Below are 24240 nucleotides of genomic sequence, written 5' to 3' on the forward strand. Positions count from 1 at the left end.
GCTAGATGAGGAGCCGAGGTTCTGACACCAATTTGCCTTTCTCCAAAGTACTGAGCATCCACCACAGTCCAACTTGGCTGAAACTTTATAAACTGACCTGCCCAACTACTCACAGATGGCCGATGCCCACCCAGCCTGAACCTAGTTGGCTTTATCACCTATTTCTGATGCTAAATGGACAGGTTCCAGGCATATTGTGATAACCAAGGCAGACAATCCCAGGCTCCAAGAAGCTTCCCTGCTAGGGCATGCCAAGATCTGAGGCATTGATGATTTGGCCTTCTGTATTACCTGAGACACAGTTGTGACTCAGTCTTACATGTCCCTGTGATTTCATCACCAGTGGGCATGGAGGGACCAGAGCTGGCACACACAGCCAGTCCCCAGACCATATGAAGCAACTGGACAGGGACTAAAATACAGCTGGCACCGGTCTGTAACAGAATGTCATGCCAGTCTGAAACACTGCTCTCTGGTCCTTAGGAATGCTTTGGGACACCTGAGGTTTGGGGCGGGGGGAGTGGACACCATCTACCTGGGATATCTGTGTGGAAGGACATAGGTTCATGTTCTTGCCTCTGTTAATCAAGATGGCCTTTGGTTTTCCTTTTAACCAAATTTCCCAGCACAGGACAAGTTGGGCAGGGGAAGGGAGAAATTCACACACTCTCCACCCCCAGCTCAGCATTCACCTCCTCTCCCATTTCAAACAGATGCTGGCTTTGTTAGACAGAAAGAGAAAGACCAAACAGAAGCTGACAGTTCACAGTCTAGGACCAGGGCTGTCTTCAGGAAGAGTAAGTGGTTGCTGATGGGGGAGGAAAGGACAGATGGGTGATTATGGCAGAGTAATTTAGCCTCAAATCAGAATGATTGACCCTACAAGGAGTTGAGAAACCACAGTCCATTATTAGGCTGTTTGTTTAATAAATGGGGGGATGGAGGGGAGGGAAAGGTAGGTGGATCCTAGGTCCTCTGACTCCAAAAATATTCTACCTATAAACCAGGGGTGAGGTGAACATATCATCATCTTTGTAGACAAGGAGGAGAAGAGGGAGCAGAGAAGATGATTCTGGGTGAGACCAAACCACACAGCCCGCTTTCTTTTCTCTCTCCTCAGAGCCCTCTACCTCATCATCCTTCGTAAGAAAGATGAAACCCCATTCTTCCAACTCAACCAAGATGCTGACTTATACAATGACCAGCACACAAATACACACACATACACATTGGAAGACAACAGGGTTCTCTACCTCAAAAATCCTAGAGAATCAGCTGAAAAGCCATTAAAACATATTTTAATGCCTGAAGGTAGCAGTATATAAAACCAACCTGCTCCAAATCAAGTTTTCCTATTTGCCAGATATAAACATTTACAAGTGTCAGGGAACAAACAGAACACATTCATGACCGCAATAAAAACTACAAAATGCCTAGGAATAAATCTAACAAGGTCTGGATAAATGGAGCAGTGTTCCTTGTTCCTGAAAAACATGCAGTATTATAAACATTGAATTCTATTAATCCACTAAGTCAACACAGTCTAGATCAAAACCCCAACAGCAGGTTTTATAGAACTAGACAAGATGATTCTAAAATTCACCCAAAAGAAAAATGTACAACACATGCTAAGAATATTTTGATAAAGATGAACAGCGAAAGAGGAATTGCTCTATCAACTAACAAAACAACGGATAAAGATACAGTAATTAAAATAGTGTAATTTCTGGCACCAGATCAGATTAAGAGTTCAGAAAAAAAAAAAAAGAAAGCTGTGTATATAGCAAAATTTAGTATGCAACTTAAAAAAAAGCATTTCAAATTATTGGGAATAGATGGATTATTCAGTAGAAGTATAAGGGGAGATTTGGGGGAAAAAAAACTAAAGTTAAATCCCTACCTCACAACCTATGTAAAAACTTAGGTGGGAAGTCATGTCTTCCCACAAGCCTGAGTCTTAACAGGCTTTTGAAGCTCAAAGACACTTTCAATCTTAATACTGTCTGAAATCTAGGATCAATACAACTCTCCAAGGCTCCAACTGTCTGTCGTATCATTCTCTTTGCATTTCCATTTGAGTGATAGGGGGCAAAATAATGCCCAGTCCCAAAAAATGTACTTATCTTAACCCTGGGAACCTGCAAATATGTTATCTCACGTGGTGGAAGAGACTTCGCAGTTGTGATGAAATTGAGGATCTTGAAGTGGGGAGCTGAGCCTCAGTTATCCAGGTGGGCCCAACCTAATCACAAGGGTGTTATAAAACGGAGGCAGGAGAGTCAGAACCAGAGAGGGGGCTGGAGAATGCCCTTTGAAGATGGAGGAAGGAGCCAGAAGTCAAGGAATGCCAGAAGCCTCTAGAACTGAGGCAGGAGGCAGACGGGCCCCACCCCCACCACTACCACCAGCGTAAAGGCACTGGAGATTCACTTCCTGTGGCCTTAAACTCCCTTGGACTGGGGACTGGCTCTGTGTGCCAACTCTGGTCCCTCCATGCCTACTGGTGATGAGAACACCAGGACAGTTAAGGGAGGTGGCTGGGCCCTGCCCAGACCACGTGATTCTCATTCTCCAAGTCAGGAGATCTCCCCAACCACACATATGCGGAAAAGGCTCCTTGGAGGTCAAAAGGGGAGTGATGCCAAGGCGTGTCCTACCCAGACGCCTTTTTGGTAAAATCCATCTTAGCTAACAGACACATGTGCACACATGGTAGGATCCTGGGATGAACCAAATATGGGCTGTGAACCAGGCAAATCAAAATGATTGGCCAAAGGAAAACCGGAAGAAATGCCCCATAACAGTAATTCAAACTGCCATGAGGGCACAGCTCAGCAACTCTCTCTCTCTGAATCCACCCATGCATCCATGCACACGTGCTGTACCTGTTTCCCCTTGTAATAAATACTTTACTTGTTTCACTACTTTCTGTCTTTGTGGGAATTCTTTTCTGCAAAGTCCAAGAGCCAGGGCCCTTGTCACTGACCACTGGTCTAGTGGTTAAGATTTGGCATTCTCAGCACCTCAACCCAGCCTCAGTCTTTGGCTAGGAACTTGAGCCCTGCTCCAAGGTGCTGCAGGCTGAGGCCACCTGAGATCAGAAACTGGAAAAAGCAAGGAAATGGATTCTTTTCCAGAAGGACCAATCCTGCGAATACCTTTCATCCCAGTGAGACCCACTTCAGACGTCTAACCTTGAGAACTGTAAGATAATACATTTGGGCTGTTTTAAGTCACAAAGTTCACGGTCATTTGTTACATCAACCGTAAGAAACTAGTACAGCTTGCAAAGTGGTTAGTCCTTTCCTGGATGCTCTCTGTAATCCAGGCACTCTGCAAGAACCTACAGATACAGCAGGGACTCCTGTCCTCAGAGGACTTGTAGTCTTGGACAGCTATTAACTAATTATCAATCAATTAATTATAGGATTGACTTACAGTTATCATGAAATTCTAAGTATGAGAGTAAGCTCTGAGGGCATTTAACAAAGGACCTTTGTTGCAGGAAGGTGGACCCATTCCAGGGCCTGAAACTGGGCTCTTGTCTAACACTCGGAAGTGAATTGTCCGAGGAGACACATGTGCTGACAAAGCGAGAGATTTTATTGGGAAAGGATACCCGGGTGGAGAGCAGTAGGGTAAAAGAACCCAGGAGAACTGCTCTGCTGCATAGCTCGCAATCTCGGGTTTTATGGTGACGGGATTAGTTTCCAGGTGGTCTTTGGCCAATCATTCTAATTCAGCGTCTTTCCTAGTGGCGCACACATCGCTCAGCCAAGATGGATGCTAGCGAGAGGAATTCCGGGAAGTGGACGGACATTCGGTGTCTCCTTTAGACCTTTCCCGAACTCTTCCGGTTGGTGGTGGCTTATTAGTTCCGTATTCCTTATCAGGATCTCCTGTCATAAAACAACTCATGCAAACGGTTACTATGGTGCCTGGCCGGGGTGGGCAGTTCCAATCAGTGTGCTTCACCTAACACCTTGAGGGGGTGGCAGCAAAAGGTTCCCTGAAGATGTGATGTTTAAGCTGATCTCTAAGCTTTGAGTAGGAACTAACTAGGCTAAGAGAAAGCAAAGACTGGTCAAGGCAGTGCAAAGGCCCTGGGGCATGAAGCAGCTTGAGATTAAAGGGTAGCCAGAGATGAGCAGAGCACCCAGAGAGATAAGAAGCAGGCTAGGCGGAGTCAGACTGTGCTCCCTCCAAGCCCCTGATACAGGGGTCTCTCCCATTTGTTCAGCTGCCTCTCCAGGAAGGCACACTTTCATACTTCTTACATGAAGACTTTCAGGATCTGAGCTAATTGTTATCATCACCCAAGGGACAAAAGAGAGAAGGAGCCTGGCAAAGCCCGAAGAGACCCAGGAACTCATGACTCCCCAAATAGAGGGTGTCTGGGCAGGTTGAGACCTCTCAGAAGGGCGAATCAGCCACATAGCCAAGTCCATCACAGAGGGACAGGAAGAGGTACGTGCGGACTCCCCAGATAAGCCCTTGCAGGAATGACAAAAATGTCAGATGCCAGAGGCAACTGGTGGGGGTGCAGACAGCTGGAGCCAAATCAGAAGGAAACTGCCACCCTTCTCCCCAAAGGCCCTGGCGCCTCCGGGGGGCCAGCAGCAGTGGCAGGGTCAGTGGGCAGCCTGAAGCCTGCAGCAGGGCCTGATTCCAGAAGCTACTTTCTGGGGAAGAGGAAAGCCTGAGCCTTCACGAGGGCTCCAAAGCAGAGCAGCCCTTCAGCTGGGCCTCCCTGAGTGCTAGGAACTAGGGCGCTTCCTGGTAAATGCCACAGAGTCCCATACCTTCCAGAATGAGGAAAGGGGAGGGGACCACACCTTCAAAGACAAAAGACGTTTCCACTGCAAACCGCAGCCAGGCATGGCCGCAAACACCACATGGGTGCGCGCGCGCGCACGCACACACACACACACACACACACACACACAGTAAACATACATCCTTCTGCAAGTGTTGGTGCCCCTGGTCTTATTCAGAGGGTGGACTTGGGCCAAACAGAGGTGCAGAGCTGGGGCCCTTGGCCAGTAAGCAGGCCACACTGAGTAATAATTAGTCTGCATATTTCACAAACACGTTCCTCATTTGATCTCAGCCCAATCCTGTTAGTTTCACGTTACACGTGAGGCACTGAGTCCATGAAGGGAAGGGCCGGCTTGACTGTGGATCCCCTGGTCCCTTCTCCCCCATCCTGGGGCCACATGAGGCCCCCTCAGCTGTCACATTCCCGGGACATGAAGCTCCTCAGAACTCCTCTGCCTCTGACTCACCATGGGCATCTCCAGACTCCAGACCCTCCAACCTGCTCCCCAGTCATATTCCAAGAGCGACCCTCAGTGCTCACTCCCTACCAGTGGCTGAGGTTCTGCTGGGAGTGAGGATGGGCCCCCATCCTTCACTTTTGGCCATGAAGGCCTGAGCGAGGTCTAAGGGATTCAGAAAAACCAACTGGCCTCTCCCTTCTGTATTTCTCTGGCTCCCCTACAGCACCAGTGGGGGCAGCTGCAGGGTGAGGTTGCAAATGACTCTCAGAAAGAAAGAGGTCCTCTGCAAAAGGTGGAAGCTGCCATAACCACTGAGGCATTTAACCTTGACCCACTAGGCCAGCCTTCCCCAGAGCACAGCATCTGGGACCCCACCCAAACAACATGCTCCCCAAAAAAGGATCTGGTGGCCATAGACGTCTGCAAACCCCTGCTTCTTCCCAATCTCTGCAAGGCCCAGCAGCCCGCTGCCTGCTCTGGGAAAGCCTTTATCACTTCATGGGGCTGAACAGAGTGTTTACTAGATATCGTTCCAAGCCCTTTGTGAATATAAACTCATTGAAGCCCCAGAACAACCCGAGGAGGAAAACACTGTGACTGTGCCCATTTTACAGATATGGAGACTGAGGCACAGAGAGGTCAGATGACTCGGTCAGGGCCACCCAGAGCCGAAATTCAGAGCCAGGCTGCCTGGCTTCAGAGCCTGCTCTTCACTCCCTCCCTCATTCTGAAGGAAACTCTTAGTTTGGTTCACGAGCACTTCCCAGGCTGCTTCTCATAACGTCCATTAACACCTGACGGAACAAGCTTGGCAACATCAGTCCAGGCGGCAGGGGAGCTGGCAGAGGTCAGCAGTCAGCGAGGCCAGCTCTGACCTTCCCACCCATCACTCTGGAAGTGGCTAGGGGTGGGGCAGACGGAGGCCCAGGAGGTGGGGGCCCCCCTGCCTCTCACCCAAGTGTTACAAAATTAACCTGGACTGGATCCAGCTCCTCTCAAGGTGGTCTCGTCCAGGCCACCAAAGAACCATTTCGACCCTGGGATGTTTCTGGGAGGCAGAGCAAGGAAGAACCAGGCCAGGAGGCCGGGGACCCCCTGATTCTTCAGAAAGGAGAACAGTGTGCTGTGTGTCTCCTGCCCAAGGATCCGCTGCAGGATTCCCGAAAATCCTCTAACAGTTAGTTATTGTTACTCGATTCCCCCGCCCCAGGCAGAGTTGGTCCGTGTCCAGCTCGCACACTCGAAGCGGCAATGAAGTGTCGGACCAGTTCAAGCCAAGAGAAGCCTGGAGTCGTGTTCTTATTGCCATAGGAATTGTTTCTCTGGGAATGGATTTTAAAATAACAGAGAGGCTGGCGGGGCGGGGGGCAGTGAGGGGTGTCGGAGGGAGAGGGGACAGCGAGATGAAGGGCAAGGAGGTGCAGAAAATCCGGGGCCCTGAGGGGAAGGCCTCACCAGATATTCACATTCAGGCCATTCTGTGTGATTTCCACCCACTCCTACTTCAAAGCTGGCTCAGATGGTAAAGAATCTGCCTGCAATGCAGGAGACCCAGGTTGGATCCCTGGGTTGGGAAGATCCCTTGGTGAAGAGACTGGCAACCCATTCCAATATTCTTGCCTGGAGAATCCCAGGGACAGAGGATCCAGGCGGGCTACTGTCCCTGAGGTGGCAGAGAGTTGGACACGACTGAGTGACTAGCACTTTCACTTTTTCACTTTCCTACTTCAAAGGAAGAAGCAGGAGCCCCTAGAGCAGGGTGGCCTCTGTGGCCCCCCTAAACACAGCTTCTAGAGCTGGTCGGCAGGGGCAAAGCGCAGACAAGGACCTCACGCCAGGACCTCTTAGAATGACAGAGCTTAGAATGACGGGGGCAGAGGCCACCCCCTCAGCTTCCCGAAGGTCGGAGATCAAGCCACTTGTTCATTCACTTGCTCAAAAAAGCAACCGTGGAACACCTGATACGCGCAAGCCTGCCCTAGATGTTAAAAATACAAGTATCTGACAAAAACACAAGGTGTGTGAACGCCATGCCGCGTTGCTTTTCAAAGCTGAGAAAACACCGTGGAGCCTCTGCCAGGTTCCCGGGAGCCAAAGAGCCAGCTACCGGCCCTCTCGGGCTCTGGGCAAGGCCAGGAGCTCGAGGCTACAATCCGCTCCCGCTGGTCCTCCATCCACCGAGGGGCTCGATGCTGCCAGCCGCACAGACTCTGAGCACTCCTGTTTCAACTGCATCCCTACCGCCCCAGCCTTGTTTCGGGGTTCCTGACGCGGCCCGTTAGCTGCTCCTCTCCTCTGGCTCTCTTTCTTCTGTCCCGTCTCCTCCACACCAGTAAAGCTGGAATGGGACCCTCTGTGGCCAAGTCTTGTTACAAAGCCCAGGTTCCTTAGGGTGGCAGAAAAGAGGCTTCGCTCTCAGATTCCGAAAGGCCCCACCTGCTCCGCACTCCCAGCCCTCAGGCAGCTGTTTCGTTACCCGATAACGCCCTTTCCAGTCACTGCAGAGAACACCTCCGCTCACCCTACAAGACCCACTTCAAAGGTGACTCTTCTAAAAAGACCTTGGCATATAGCCTTGGTCCACCAGGCCAGTGTCTTCCAAGGTATGGAGTCTGGAATGGGCTTCCCCGATGACTCAAGTAGTTAAGAATCTGCCTGCATTGCAGGAGACACAGGTTCAATCCCTGGTTGGGGAAGATCCCCTGGAGGAGGGCATGGCAACCCACTCAGGTATTCTTGCCTGGGAAATCCCACGGACAGAGAAACCTGGTGGGCCACAGTCCATGGGGTGGGAGCACACACACACAAGCAGAGTCTGGAACATCATCCCAGCCAAAGGATTCTGTGGCCTCCTAGGTTTGTGAAACTGCCCCCCTTCTTGGCACTCTTTGCAAGGTTAGCACACTACACATCACAAGCATGAACAGAATGTTTATGACATATTTCTCAAAGCACTTTTAATTTTCACTCACCTAAGCCTAACAGCCTGACAAAGTAGATCTGATCACTCCCACTTTACAGAGGAGAAAACTTAGACATAAAGATGCCCAAACACCCATACACCTAGCTTCCCTAAACGGGCACTTGCTCATGTGCCCCTTGCCTACCTGACCCACTTTGCACACATCTGTGTCACAGCAAATTCCACTACTTGCTCTGGGGGCTTCCCCAACCAGCCTCTAAACTCATCAAGGGCAGAGGCCAAGTCTGAATCAGCAGTCACCTCACTACCCCAGCACTAAGCATGCAGTAGGTGCTTGTTAGTGGCTTTTTGAAGGTAAGGCTCCAGGCACCGTGGATCCAGTGGCAGGGACAGGGCCCATGAGCAGGCAGAAAGGACCATCCACTCCTGTGGAATCAGCAGAGAGCCTCTCCCATTCAAGGCTCAGGGTAGAGAGCCCCTGCCCCCAAGGCTCAGCGTCCAACTCCAGCCTGCTGACTGACCCCGACCATGGGCTGAGAAGGCTGGGTGGTTAAACTCCCAGCTTGGATAAGTTCACATGGGTGGGTGACAGACAGCTCGGCTTGGGGCACAGGCTGGCTCATGCACTCAGCTCCCTGGTGGGCCAGTCAGAGCCATGCTCGGGAGGAAACAGGTAAGAGAAAGGATTCTATCTTCAGGAAAGAAGAACAGGAAGTGAGTTCTTGGTACAAAGCCCACAGGTAATCACAGATACAGGAGGCATATGAAACTGCCCAAAGAGAGGGAACAGAGCAATCCTGGAAGACTTCCTGAAGGAGGGGGGTTTGTGACCGCCCCAGAAGAGGGTAGAGCCGAGATATGGGGTAGGGAGCAGACAGGCCAAGCGCCTCAGCTCAGCAGAAACAAGAAAGAGACTTCAGAGTCAGAGCTGAGCCTAGAGGATGAGGCACAGGAACTGGGAAGAGGGGGGTGGGAAGCTAAAAGACCCCTGCATTTCCCCAGAGCAAGGGGTCTCTCATTGCAGGAATCAATTTTCTGAGTCTTGGCAAGCATTTTTTTATGAACTAGATAGAATACAATAAAAAAGAAAGGATCACATATGGTAATAGTAAGCACGATTTTGTGAAACTTATTTCAAGGGGGTGTCTGTGTGTGTGTGCGTGTGTAAGTGCACACGCACAGACTCAAGCACCATATAAAAGGTATTTTCTACTATGGGTCATGATGAAAGAATCTAAAAAAAAACTCTGTTCTCCATGCAGTGCTCCTCAAACCTGGCTGCATCAAAAAAAAAAACAAAACACTTGGGGAGGCCATTAGATACAGCTCTCCAGGCCTTAGACTTCTTGAGTCTGCATGGGTCTGGTTATCCAATTCTTCAATCTCCCCAGTTCATCCTGATGAGCCAGTCAGTGCCCTGCTGGTTAGGGGATGCTGTATCGAAGACCAGCTAAATACTCTGTGGGACACAGTGCAAACTGAAGGGGGGGCCCCTCATTCAAAGAGCTGAGTCAGTAAAGATAGTATCTGTCTCTTTCTCAACCTGTCATTTGTTCAGTGTTTCGCGTGTGTCCCTTTATGCACAGAGACCCTCGTGGTTAGCAAGGGCAGACCCCTCCCTGCAACTCCACGGGGTGTAAGTGCACACGCACGCCACCCTTCCCGCTAGCCAGCGGGCTGTAGCATCGCCCAGGTCAGGGGCAGGGAAGTCAAACCAGGCATCTCCCCCTCCCAAAGGCCCATCATTATACAGCAGATGGGCACCCTTTCAGGGTATTACCATCTCTCCCCAGGACATGCCAGGATCAGGGTGGCCAGAGGCTCTGCCCTGCTGAGTCGCCCGCTAAGCACACTATGGCACTGCCAGCCCAGGGTGGGGACTCCAGCTGCCACGCCCCACCCCAGGGTGCCACGGCGTGCACGCACCCAATCCCAGCCCTCTCGGGGCGCACATCCAGGCTCCAGCCAGAGGCAAAGGGTGGCAGTGGTCACTGGGCAGGGGTGGAGAGGGGGAGGCCAGGTGGACCTGCGGTGCCAGAGGGTGGGGAGTGAGTAGCGGAGGTGGTGGGAGGTGTTAAGAGGTGGCTCACGGTCAATGTTAAGGATCAAGTCCCTGGTGCGTCACGGTCCCATCAGACTTCCCTTACAAAGCACGCATTCAAGGCTATGAGCATCAAGAAGTGGGAGACAGTACTGGAGACAAAGCCCTGAACTCCAAGCGTGGGCCCTGCTGAGCACTGCACCTTGGTCCCTGCACAGGTCCAAGGGTCCTGCCTGGGAAGCCGGGGGAGGGAGGCAGGTGGGAGGCCCGGAGGAAGAAGGAAGAAATAGCCCGGGTCCAGCACTGTCAGCATATCAGGGATCAGACCCTTTCCAAAATCTTGACTGGCCAGAGAGTTTCTAAACGGAAAACCAAAAGCAGTCGCAAGTTCTCAACTCCATCCTGTCACTTCTTAGAACAGTGTGAAAATCAGTAAAAGCTGTGAAGGTCAGGCCAGAATACAGATGTGTTTCTAAAGGACCCAGAACAAAATCCCTGCGAGCCACCTTGGACCCTCCTTCCCCAAAGCTCCCCGTCATCTCTGAAAAGGATCTCTTCATCCCCAGCCCCTGCATGTCCCATGCCACTAGCCTGCAAAGTGACCCCTGGCAGGACCCGCATCCGCTCTGAATTCGCAGCCTCAGTGGGTCCTTGGTGGATACATCTGGTTCACTCCACACAACTGGCAGGGCCCGACTCTATTCCTGGCCCTGGGCCAGGCCCCCAACAGGCAGGTGACATCCCCTGTGGTCCTCACAGTCTAACAGGGGACCAGGAAGAGAGGACACGGGATGGGAACATCTGGACACAGACGGCTTAGCTCAGTCACCACGACCTTTTGTGGCCATGGTCTTCTGGGGAAAGGCCATCCAACTTTTGAGGATTTGGGGTACATGCATCCTTTCTCCATCCCCAAGGTTCACTCCACATCCCCCCAAAACTGCCTTAAACCTGGGCAAGAGGAGCCCCATCCTAGGCGGTGAGCTATTGCGGCCCCAGTCTGGCCCCCTCTGGCCACATCCCACCCCACAGAGCAAGGAGACCATGGGGCTGAGGGGATATGACCCTCAGAGCCCAGCCCCGCTGAGAGCAAGTGTGGGTACCCAGGGGCCCAGAACTCCCTCCCCAACACACTCAGGCAGGAGATACGGCCAGGTGGCAGTGGTTGGGTGAGGAGCGGGTGGTGGGCTGGATGGGAGTGTCCAGGCTGTGTGGGTGAGGCCGGACCAGGCGAGCTGTCCGGGGCACAAGGAGGGAAGAGAAGGGGGGTTCTTCCTGCATCGCCAAGTCCCCGCACAAAATTCACGGAGGCAAGATTTCTAAAAGTGAGCCTCAACCCCCCACCCCCAGGTCATTAGGAGGGTGTGTTTGTCAAGGTCAGTGACAGAATTTATTTTAATAGTTTATAGCAAAGAGTCAAACACGACTGAGCGACTGAACTGAACTGATAGTGTTAGACCCTCAGTGTCCAACTCTTTGCAATCCCATGGACTGTAGCCTGCTAGGCTCCTCTGTCCATGGGATTCTCCAGGCAAGAATACTGGAGTGGGTAGCCCTTCCCTTCTCCAGGGGATCTTCCTGACCCAGGGATCAAACCCAGGTCTCTTGCATTGCAGGCAGATTCTTTACCATACATACGTACATACAATGTTCATACCAGAGATACAATGTTCAGCTCTCCATCTGTGACCTCACAAATGTGAGGGGTGGGCAGAACTGACAGGTGGCATTGGCCAGAGAAGGCTGTTTTCATCCCCTCCCCAAGGCCATTTTGACCGAGCATCACTGAAATATCATCTTCAAATACACCCCAAGAAAAACCTGCTGATAGGAATACAAAACAGTATAACTTCTATGATACTATCTGGCTGAATTACGCACGTATTTACCTTCTCACTCTGAAAGCCCACTTTTTAAAATGCATCTTAAAGAGGCATTGGCAAAAATATGAAATGAGGGGCTTCCCTAGTGGCTCAGTGGTAAGGAATCCACCTGCCCATGCAGGAGACACAGGTTCGATCCCTGGTCCGCAAAGATTCCACATGCCGAGGAGCTACTCAGCCCGTGCCTTAGGGCTTGGGAGCCACAGCGACTGAGTCCACACACCCTAGAGTTTGTGCTCCGCATCTAGAGAGGCCACCATAATGAGAAGTCCTCGCCCTACAACTCAAGAGCAGCCTCCGCTCGCCACAAGTAGAGAAAAGCCTGTGCGGCAGTCAAGACCCAGCACAGCCAAAAACAAAGGTTTTAAAAAAATTTAAAAACGTGAAATGAATAACTCACAAGGCTGTTTACCGTGGCATTACACGCGACACAAAAGGTTAGAATAACACAATGTCTATTAGTAGGGGCTCGCTGAAAAAAACTACAGTCGTTGGCACCACCAAGCACTATAGAGCCACAAACATGGACGCAGGCGAGATGAACATTCTGGAGACGGATGGGGGTGACAGGTAGGCCACACTCAGCGTATTTAACACCCCTGAACTCTATACTTAAAGAGGCTTAAGATGGTAAATTTTATGGTTTATGTAGCTAAAAAAAATTTTAACCACAAATTTTTAAATTGTGAAAACCAAAATAAATGCAGAAAGCTACCTATGCCTTGATCTAGCTCAGTCTCCACAGTCCATCGTGAAACAACAAAGCTAAGTGCAGAACAGTATAGCTAGTACACCACCTCTGTGTAAGACTTAGTTGCTCAGTTGTGTCCTCCTCTTTGTCATCCCATGGACTTATAGCCCACCAGGCTCCTCTGTCCATGGAGATTTCCAGGCAAGAATACTGGAGTGGGTTGCCATTTTCTTCACCGGAGGATCTTCCTGACCCAGGGATTGAACCCTCGTCTCCCACAAGTCTCTTGCATTGCAGGCAGATTTTTTTTTTTTACTGCTGAGCCGGGGAAAGCCCTATAATCAACAAAACCTTAAACAAGGAGAATGCTATCAAGGCCTAGTTTCTTCAAAATGAATTGAGAAGAAAAGAGAGAGGAGGAAGTAGGAACCTGTAGACAGTGGTATTCTGGTGGAGGTTTAAAACCCAACGCTCCAGGAGAAAAAAAAAAAGTCATGTCCACCAGTACTAGTCAGCTTGGGCTGCCTTATCAAATGCCACAGACTGACTGGCTTAGACTCCAGACATTTATTTCTCAGATCGGGAGGCGGGGAAGTCCAAGATCAAGGTGCCGATTCAGTTCCTGATAAGGACTATCTTTTTGGCTTGCAGACAGCTGACTCTGGGGTCTACACATGGGAAGGGAGAGTGAGAGAGGACGCTCTAGTCTCTCTTCCTCGTCTTATAAGGACACTATTCCCATCATGGGGACCTGACCCTCATGACCTCATCTAAATCTTCATCTTCATAATTATCTTCCAAAGGCCCCATCTCTAAATGCCATCACACTGAAAGTTAGGGCTTCAACATACGAATTAGGGGGTGGAGGGAACATAAACATTCAATCCATAACACATGATCTTACAAGATCCACTGGACCAACTATGAAACATTCTTACCCTCCCCCACTCTCCCAAATAAAAGATCCTAAATCTAATCAAACATTCACACCTAATCTCTAATATAGATGAGATACAGGGGATAGTGGATCAAATTATTTACACCACTTGGGAGTAGCCAGCTAAATCTAGAACTTGGGACCCTACAAGACAACTGGCCTTCTTCACCAAGTTAATGGCAGAAGGGGGAAAGCCTTCTTTTAAAGAAGAGGATGATTTTGGTCACTGCCTCCTGTAAGAACTGGACATGGGACAACTGACTGGTTCAAAACTGCAAAAAGAGTATATTGTCAGCCTGCTTATTTAACTTATATGCAGAGTAAATCATGCCAAATGCCAGGCTGGATGAATCACAAGCTGGAATCAAGACTGCCAGGAGAAATATCAACCACTTCACATAGGCAAATGATCCCACTCTAATGGAAGAAAGTGAAGAGGAACTAAAGAGTCTCTTGATGACTGTGAAAGAGGAGAGTGAAAAAGCTGATTTGAAACTCAGCATTAAAAAAACTAAGATCATAGCATTCGGTCCCATTACTTCGTGACAAACAGAAGGGGGGAAAAGTGGAAGCAGTGACAGATTTTATTTTCTTGGGCTTCAAAATCACTGAGGATGGTGACTGCAGCCATGAAACTAGAAGACATTTGCTCCTTGGAAGAAAAGCTATGACAAACCTAGACAGCATATTAAAAAGCAGAGACATCACTTTGCTGACAAAGACCCATCGAGTCAAAAGCTATGGTTTTTCCAGTAGTCATGTACGGTAAGAGAGTTGGTCCATAAAAAAGGCTGAATGCCGAAGAATTGATGCTTTTGAGTTGTGGTGCTGGAGAAGACTCTTGAGAGTCCCTTGGACAGCAATGGAATCAAACAGGTCAATCCTAAAGGAAATTAACCCTGAATATTCATTGGAAAGACTGTTGCTGAAGTTGAAGCTCCAATACTTTGATCACCTGATGTGAAGAGCCGACTCATTAGAAAAGACCCTCCTGCTGGGAAAGGTTGAACCAAAAGGAGAAGGGCGTGGCACAGCATCACTAACTCAATGGACATGAATTTGAGCAAACTCCGGGAGACAGTGGAAGACAGAGGAGCCTGGCATGCTGCAATCCATGACCTCGAAAACAGTTGGATATGACTTAGTGACTAAACGACAACAAAGAAGAGGTTGTTCTGTCTCACAGTCCTGTCTGACTCTCTCTGACCCCACGGATTGCCACACGCCAGGCTTCCCTGCCAAAAAAATTAAGACAAAAAAAGCAGTGAAGACAGTTGGTCCATGCGAAGCCTTCCTCCCCCTACCACCATTTTCCAGAGCAGCGAATTCTAAAGTATCTGAGAATTCTTCTTAGGACTTGGCTTTCCACATTGATTTCCTTCAGGATTACCTGGTTTGATCTCCTTGTAGACCAAGGAACTCTCAAGAGTTTTCTCCAGCACCACAATTCAAAAGCATCAATTCTTCGGTGCTCAGCCTTCTTTATGGACCAACTCTCACATCTGTACATGACTACTGGAAAAACCATAGCTTTGACTATCCGGACCTTTGAGTATATGGAGCAATTACTCATCAAGGTTGGAAGATCAAACCTACTTATTTAACCATCCATTAGCTTACTGTATAACCTATAAACACTCAGCCCTGCAGCACGTGGTCTCCCTTTGTCCTCAAGCCTCACACCCTGTACAGGAGGAACAGGTTTATGGGATGCAAGCCATTCTTCAGGGCAGAAGCAAAAGCAACTCTGTCCCTAGCCCCTGCCCCATGACCCCACCATGTGGGTGTATTCATTCCTTCCTCTGCTTAAAATCTGGGCAGATCTTCACCACTCTTCTGGTTTCTCTTAGCAGAACATTCTCACTCCAAGAATTAATATTAAAACTCTTATTCAAATTAAAACCTCTCCCTCCCCAGCTGAGAATTGTGCACCCAGAATGGGGTGGAGGGGCCTTTCTCTGGTTTTCACTCCTCATGCTCTGGTCACTCACTGCTGTGCTGGACCCTTTAGAGTTGGATACAGAGATGAGGAGATGATAACAGATGAGACGTCTAATCACCACCTGTGAAAGGGAGGGAGGGAATGATCGGGGGAGGGAGACAGGAAGGAGACTGAAATACACAGGCTGGCGGCTCACATGGTAAAGAAACCGCCTGCCGTGCCAGAGACCTGGGTTCAGTCCCTGAGTTGGGAAGATAGCCTGGAGAAGGGAACAGGTACCCACTCTAGTATTCTGGCCTGGAGAATTCTTAAACTGTATAGCCCATGGGGTCATGAAGAGGCAGACATGACTGAGCGACTTTCACTTTCACTTCAAAGAGCTTCACCAATGTGTTAGCCTTATTCAGGTCCAATGGAAGGACAAGGGTGTGGAGCTGGGGGCTCCATCCTTATGCAAGCCTCCTGGTCAATTAATGTTACATTTCTCTTTAGCTTTTACTTGGCATCTGAACCCTCTGTGGCTGACAAAAGTCATTAGTGGCCCAAACACAGGGCTGCAAGATTTTACTGGAAATGGGTCTCTAAGGAATTGATATCCTCTTCTTTCTGCCAAAATAGCTTCACCCAAGGGGCCCATGCTGGGCTTGTGATGGAGGTGACCAGAACTGAGCACCCCTGCATAAAAAGCAAGATGCACCCAGAACATGTCAGACCCAGACGCCCGGTCCAGGGGGGCAGGCACAGGCACATACACACACAGAGAAAAGAGAACACGGGACCAATAACCGTGAAATAAGAGAAGACCATTTGTCAAGAAACAGCCCTGTCACCCTGCCCATCAACTGAAACCAAGCCACTGTAAACATATGTATGGAGCCAAGCAGAGGCCAATGCTGTGAAGAGCCCGGTGCCAAACGCTGTCCCCAACCTTCTGCTGCTGGAGTGAATCAGACTCAGGAACATGTGACACCCGCCCACAACTCGCCCAGACCCGAATCTAGTGCCTGCAGTGCCCGCGCGGGCCTTCGGGGGGGAAAGGCTCAGTCAGGCTCCAAAGCGACTATCTCAACCTGTCCCAGGCCTCCTTAACACCTCCCAGTAGCCCATTTGGAAACCCATTTTCCACAGTCATCCAGTTCCTCCCTGAATGTAATACACCTTCTCCCTGCTCCCATCCTGGTGGAAAGAGTTCTGCGAGATGACGTTTGTTTAGGACTCTTTTTATTGGTGCCAAAACCATCCTTTCCAAATTATCTCTGGAAGTCCCTGAGTTCCAATCTACCAAACGCCAGAACCCATATCCGCCATTCACCGGCTCCCTGCATGGACTTCTCATCTGGTCCCTCTCAGCACGCACAGTCCAGGCTGCAGGAGCCTTTTACATCTCCCCTCCCCAACCCCAATACACACACACACACACTTTTGAATTACAAAAGTAATACCTGGGTATACGCTCCTTGTAAAATATGCAAACAGGACACAAGCAGACAGAGCGGGGGCGGGGGTGGAGGGAATGGTAGTTCCCTTTCGCTCTTTCTTCTGACCTGGTCAAGCCCAGGTCTCTCCATACGGGAAACTGCCAAAAAAGGTTTCCTACCAACTTGATACGCGCTCCCCAGGTGGCACAGTAAAGGATCCACCTGCCAAAGCAGGAGACACAGGAGAAATGAGTTCAGTCCCTGGGTCGGGAAAATCCCCTGGAGGAGGACATGGCAACCCACTCCACTATACTTGCCTGAAAAAATCCCACAGACAGAGAAGCCTGACAGGCTACAGTCCATGGAGTCGCAAAGAGTCAGACATGACTGAGCACACACACTATTATTATTACCAACTGTATACATACATACATATATATACACCTACATATAGATTGAATTTTTCATAAGTGAGAGATCTTAAAAATATCATTTTTCAACTTGAAAACCTTAGTTTTTAAAATATTCTCCTATGGAAGTGTGCAGACTCCACACTACTCTGGGTGTTTGGAGAATAATACTAATAGAAGCCTTGGGGGAGCATTTCCAAGCAAAATGAAGGAAATTAAATTGCATGCAAAATTTTCCAGAAGTACTTTTACATGCTCTTCTGAGAACCGCTTGAATCAGGCATGCAGTGTATTGACACAAAACATCCCGGTCTCCTCAACACAGGGCTCTGCCGGAATTCACCTTGGCAGCCCTGCCAGGCTTGGCAAACACCAAGGAGGACAAAAGAACCGGGACTTGTCGCTTCTTGCCTTGCTGCCTAAACAATAAGCCCCGTGGTACCCTAGAAAGCACAGGATTTGGAGAGAAAAGACAGGAGGTGAGTCCTGAGTTGCCACTGAACCTGGGGACCTCTCTCGGAGCCCACGTTTCCTCTGTTAAAGAAAAGACAATATTGTACTGTAATCGCTAACCCTGGGGTGGTTTTAGGATCAAAAGAGATGTGGCACCAACGCAGGAGGTGTTCAAGACCGGTAACACAGCTGTGTGAGTCGGAATTACTATTAAACGCGAAAGGCTAAATTCGGCGAGTGGCGCAAACGAAACGACTTGGCAACTTCTACCCGCGGGCTCACGCGTTTTCTGGGGGGATCCAATCACGGATTGAGGAGACGCTGCCCGAACCGTCCTGGGGTGGCCAGCGCGCCACCTGCCGGCAGAGGAGGTGGCTGCGGGTGGGTCCCAGCACCGCGGGCTCGGGCACCCAGCTCCCTCTCCCAGGCCGCCGCGGACTCTTGCGATCCGAGCCGGGTCCCCGTTCCCCGGTGTCTGGGGAGTCGCAGACCAGGCTGCTCCGCGGGCCCAGCCCCAAAGGCCGGACGGAGTCGCCCCTCCGGTGTCTCTGGCGGCCGGCGTGTGAGTGGGGGGCCCGGATGCAAGGCCTTGACGTCGCGGGAACCTGCTCCCCAACACAAAGCCGCGGCCGCGCAGGTGAGCGCAGCAGAGCCACGTGAGCCGGTGAACTTGCAGAAACTGGGCCACCGAGCCCCAGCCAGCCACGGTCGCCCCGCTCCGCGCACCCCCGCCGCAGGTTTGAGCCGCCTCCGCTCGGATTCGGGAGCCGAAGGGGCGAAGGTTCGGAGAGCAAGGAAACGAAGGGGGGTGGGCGCGGCCAGAGACCACCCCAGTCTCAGCCCCGCACCTCCGGTCCCGCGGCCCCGCGCCCTCAGCCCCCACAGTCGGTGCCCCTAGCACGCGATCACCCTTGTCCCTACGCCAGTCCTCGACCGTCCTGCGCCCCCAGCCCCCAACCCCATGATCTGCAGCCCCTAAGTCCCCACCCCCGCGCGCCTCCAGACCCCGGCTTCCCCGAGTCCCCCGGGCCCGCCGCCCGCCCCCCCCCCCACCCCGCACCCCCGCGCCCGGCTACTCACCGGCGGCCCCCGTAGCCGCTGCTGGGGGAGCCGGCGCCCGGGTCAGGATAGCCGTGCTGCTGCAGGGCCGCGGCCGGGAAGGGGTAGAGGAAGCCGGTGGCCAGCGCCGACCCGCAGAGGCAGCAGCACGCCCAGGGCAGGAGCAGAGCCAGCTTCATCTTGCGCGGCCGCCCGCGGGGACCCGGAGTCCCGGGCGGGAGGACGGTCGGGAGCGCACCGGCGGCCCCCGGCGGAGCCGAGCGAGCGCGCCGACAAGAGAGCGGAGCCGGGGTCCGAGCTTGAAGTGCCTGGGGGGCGCCCACGCCTCTCAGGGCCGCCTTTTCAAATTCGGCGAGGTGGGCTCTGCGCCGTCAAAGGGGGCGTGGGGCTTTCTCATTAACCCTCGGCGGTCCGGGGCCGAGGAGGCGCCAGTGGAGGCCGAGCCGGGCGAGAGGGTGTTCCTGCTCCGCTGGGGGTCCCGGGAGCCGCGCGCCCCGAAAGCCAGACCTTGTGCCTGGGTCCCTGCACACAAGCTCTTTAGAAACCTCTCAGCCAAACCTTCAGGTCGCAAACCTTCTGGAGCACCCACCCTGTTCCTCGCGTGCTCACCTGGGCAGTGTGGTTTAATCCCTACAGCATGGTTGTCTGTATTAGGTGGTGCCATTCCCATTTTTCAGAGGTACAAACTGATGCTCAAAAATGTTAAGCAGGAAAGATACACGCTCCTTGTCCACGCTCTTTGAACTAAATCTTTTCACATCCAGATGTGTGCAGAATCATCTCCCATTTTTACCTCCAGACTCTGTCACCTGCCAGCTATCTAAGCCAAAAAGATACTTTGGAGGAAGGAGGCATTCCGTATGGGGTGCAAAGTTGTCCCTAGACTCACAGATTTGTGAAGCATCATATCTGGGAAGGAGCTGGGGGAAGACATGATACAATCCCACCTTTTACAGGTGTGAGAACTGGGTCCCAGATCACACACTGAGCCCAAGGCCAGTGTGACCCCAAGTTGGTGTTTTCTGGACTGTGTTATCACCTCGGGGCTTGTACCCAGCACAAAGGGCCAGTGGGAGCTGAAATCCAGCCTGTGCCCCACTCCCCAGGTTGACATCTTTTTCCAGTTCTCCCCACAGCATCCTAGGGGTTGGCAGAGGCCCTGAAGCTGGCTCTAAGCCTGCTAACAGTGGGAAGCTCCTAGTTCCTAAAATGCAGGTAGGACTGGAGAGAAGCCATCAAGTATGGAAATGCTTGGTGGACTGTGACCCATTTTACAGAAGAACTGTGGGACTGTTGTTAGAAGAAGAACAGGAAGATGCTGTTGAAAATGTGGAGGGAACGTGCAGGTTCGATGACTCTTACCCTCCCGTTACATATCTCAGTGTGTCTCCATATATACAATTCCTATATGTACCTTCTTGAGGGATTCCCCAGCTCAGTTGGTAAAGACTCTGCCTGCAATGCAGGAGACCCGGGTTCAATTCCTGGGTTGGGAAGATCCTCTGGAGAAGGAAATGGCAACCCACTCCAGTATTCTCGCCTGGAGAATCCCATGGACAGAGGAGCCTGGTGGGCAACAGCCCATTGGATGGCAAGAGTCAGACACAAGTTAGTGACTAAATCACCACCACCACCACTCTCATAAGTACAAGCCCCAAGATTTCACATCCCGTCCTCTTCACCCTTTCCCTAAACTGCCCATCCTTACCCACTCAATTCCCTCAAATCCTGCCTGGGCTTTTTGTCTTATTTTTTTTACTATTTCGTTCAATTCAGTCACTCATTCATGTCCAACTTTTGGCGACCCCATGGACTGCAGCACGCCAGGCTTCCTGTCCATCTCCAGCTCCTGGAATCTACTCAAACTCATGTCCATTGCGTTGGTGATGCCATCCAACCGTCTCATCCTCTGTCATCCCCTTCTCCTCCTGCCTTCAATCTTTCCCAGCATCAGGGTCTTTTCCAATGAGTTGGTTCTTCGAATCAGGTGGCCACAGTATTGAAGTTTCAGCTTCAGCATCAGTCCTTTCAATGAATATTCAGGACTGATTTCCTTTAGGATGGACTGGTTGGATCTCCTTGCAGTCCAAGGGACTCTCAAGAGTCTTCTCCAACACCATAGTTCAAAAGCATCAATTCTTTGGTGCTCAGCTTTCTTTATAATCCAACTCTCACATCCGTACATGATTACTGGTAAAACCATAGCTTTGACTAGATGGACCTTTGTTGGTAAAGTAATGTCTCTGCTATTTAATATGCTGTCTAGGTTGGTTATAGCTTTTCTTCCAAGGAGCAAACGTCTTTTAATTTCATGGCTGCAATCACCATCTGCAGTGATTTTGGAGCCCCCCAAAATAAAGAAGATTTTAAATCTACTCTCACTGTTTCCATTGTTTCCCCATCTATTTGCCATGAATTGATGTGACTGGATGCCATGATCTTAGTTTTCTGAATGTTGAGCTTTAAGCCAACTTTTTCACTCTCCTCTTTCACTTTCACCAAGAGGCTCTTTAGTTCTTCACCTTTTGCCATAAGGGTGGTGTCATCTGCATATCTGAGGTTATTGATATTTCTCCCAGCAATCTTGATTCCAGCTTGTACTTCATCCAGCCCAGCATTTCACATGATATACTCTGCATTTAAGTTTAAAAAGCAGGGTGACAATATACAGCCTCGATGTACTCCTTTCCCAATTTGGAACCAGTCTGTTGTTCCATGTCCAGTTCCAACCATTGCTTCTCGACCTATACACAGATCTGTTTTTTTTATTTCCTTGGCTGCATCAGGTCTTACTTGTGGCACATGAGCTTCCCTAGTTGCAGCACATGGGCTTAGTTGCCCCACACTTGTGGGGTCTTAGTTCCCCAACTAGGGATCAAACCCATGTCCCCTGTATTGGAAGGTGGATTCTTAACACTGGGCCACCAGGGAAGTCCTATGCCTCAGCCTTTCAAATGGGACTTCCACACTTCCCAAGTCCCGAGTTTCCACCTAGGAATAAGGATGCACAGGGTCCATCTCTGAGTGGACAGCCCCCTAATGGGAAACATCACTTGGACCGAGGACCACTTTCTTCATCTTGCCCTCAATCCCTTTCTCAAGGCCTAAAAGATTTGGAGAATTTGGGTTATCAGGGGATGTTCAGTGCCTCCCCCAAATGGAATCTGAACTGTGTTCCTTGGGCTGTTTTCCAACACCCAATAAATGATGAGGTCATCCCTGCCCCCCGCCAGGAATTTGTGAGCATCTGTCTTCCTCTCTCTCCTTCACTTGCATAATGAGACCTTAAAGACCAGAGGAATTCCACATTGCTATAAATTGGCTTTATGCTGTAGGCATTGCAGTAGAGGAACAAGAGTTCACTTTTTATCTTAAACTCATTTTTCCAGTGCCATGGGCGGCACCCAAGCTAGAGGGACCAAGGAGAGAAAGGGGTAACACTCTTCCATAACTGCATGATTCTTTTAGGATGAAAAGCTTTAGGGAAAGGATTAATACATCCCAGAAACCTCAGGAGTAAGGCGGTTGGTTGAGTTTGGTCCTCTGTTTCACCTCTAAGACAAAAAGTTCACTCTGGCCCCATGAAGGTATATTGAGAAACTTTTGCATGCCCAGCACTCTGCTGGGTGTAGTGAATGCTCTAAGAGAAGCAAGTACCCTCAGGGTGCTTACGTTAGTTTTTAGGAAGAGTTAAAATAACTTTTTTTTCCCTTCAACAGCATGGACTTCCCTGGTGGTCTAGTGGTTGATAATCTGCCTGCTAATGCAGAGGACACAGATTCAATTCCTAGTCCAGGAAGATCCCACATGCCACGGATCAACTAAGCCCATGTGCCCTAGAGCCCGTGCTCCACAACAAGAGAAGCCACCACGATGAGAAGCCCATGCACCGCAACTGGAGAGGAGCCCGCACCCGCAGCAACTAATGAAAGCCCAAGAGCAGCAACAAAGATCCAGCACAGCCATGAGTAAATAAATAACTTTGTTTAAACCAGCTGGAAGTCTGGACAAATGCTCTGATAACAAGAGGAGATTCCATTTAGATGGCAAGGGATAAAAATGCAAAGATGCTGAAAATCAAGAAATGTGATATCCCACAGGTCACTCAGACCCAGAAGCTCCAGGTCTGCTCCTGGTGCCCCTGCTGACTTGCTGGGTGACCTAGAGTAAACCCCTTCCCTCTCTGGTCCTTCATTTGGAAAATGAAGAGTGGACTGGCTTGTCTCTAAAGTCTTTTCCAGTACCCACTCCTCCCTGCTCCAAAGAGGGCATGGGAGCCAAGATGAATGGAGAAGAATTCTCCATTCTTAGAATGTGTGGTATCACATGGAATGTGTGGTATCACATTCTAACCCCTCCCCCACCTCCAGAGGACACCAGGTAATAGGGTTCAATTCCAAAGGGTACCAGCTGTGTGACCTTGGACAAATTACTTAACCTCTCTGAGCTTCTACATCTGTAAAATCAGAATAACAGTACCCAATGTATGGATTTGCTAAAAGTATTCAGTGAATTATTCACACAAAGTTCTTGGAATCATGTGCCTAATGCATTGTAATGTTCAATAAATGTTAATGGTTATTATTTGCAGAGCCTTGGTGAGGGATTAAAATTAAACTATGCCCCCCTCTTCCCTTCTCAAACCCCCAAGTGGGCTCATAACCCAGGAGTGCTTGGAGCTTTCTTAGAAGAATCTGGAGCCTGGGATAAATCTGGTGTATCTTTCTCTGTGGTCAATAATTTAAAGCAAAACTTCATTTTAAAACAAATACGAGAACATCATTGAGTAGAATGTGCCATTTGCATTATTTTTCAAGATTAAACATAATTGGGGGTGGCAGCAAGAGTGGGGAAGTTTGAGCAGCCTTGAAGTAAAGGGCCTTCTTGTGTCCTCAGAAAGATCCAGGGACTCCTCAGAGTCTAGCCACCCCAGCGGGTCTCTGGTTCACGCTCCACACAAGTACTCATCTCTGTATTTCTAAACTATGCCCACAGCACTCACCGAATACGTGTTAAAGCCTCACGAGAGGCAGAAGCCACTGTTCCCAAGAGTCCAAGAAGTCAAGCATTAAAGCCTTGGAGTTGGTATCCAGCTCATACTGCTGGCTCCCTCTCCCTAGTTCCATGGCAATCTTGGGGCATCACCTAGCCCCTCGCCCCAGGACCTCAATAAAATGGAAACTGGACAGATAAGGGTCATCAGG

The 24240-nt window shown here is 50.3% G+C and overlaps 1 protein-coding gene and 1 long non-coding RNA gene across 3 annotated transcripts in view; one reads left to right on the forward strand and one right to left on the reverse strand.

Annotated features, from left to right (window-relative positions):
- COL26A1 (collagen type XXVI alpha 1 chain) overlaps positions 1–19215 on the reverse strand; it is a 165984-nt gene extending 146769 nt beyond the window's left edge. For both annotated transcript variants that reach the window (XM_040261834.1, XM_040261825.1), the window contains exon 1: positions 19058–19215. In XM_040261834.1, coding sequence (XP_040117768.1) covers positions 19058–19215 — 158 coding nt within the window. The remainder of the gene's footprint in view (positions 1–19057) is intronic.
- Positions 17851–23620, forward strand: LOC120878924. Its single transcript, XR_005724664.1, has 2 exons — positions 17851–18003; positions 22756–23620. It is a non-coding gene; the product is annotated as an uncharacterized LOC120878924 (long non-coding RNA).
- Positions 23621–24240: the final 620 nt, after the last annotated feature.

The sequence above is a fragment of the Oryx dammah genome, unplaced genomic scaffold (genome assembly GCF_014754425.2).
Source record: "Oryx dammah isolate SB20612 unplaced genomic scaffold, SCBI_Odam_1.1 HiC_scaffold_2, whole genome shotgun sequence".
NCBI classification, from domain to species: Eukaryota; Metazoa; Chordata; class Mammalia; order Artiodactyla; family Bovidae; genus Oryx; species Oryx dammah.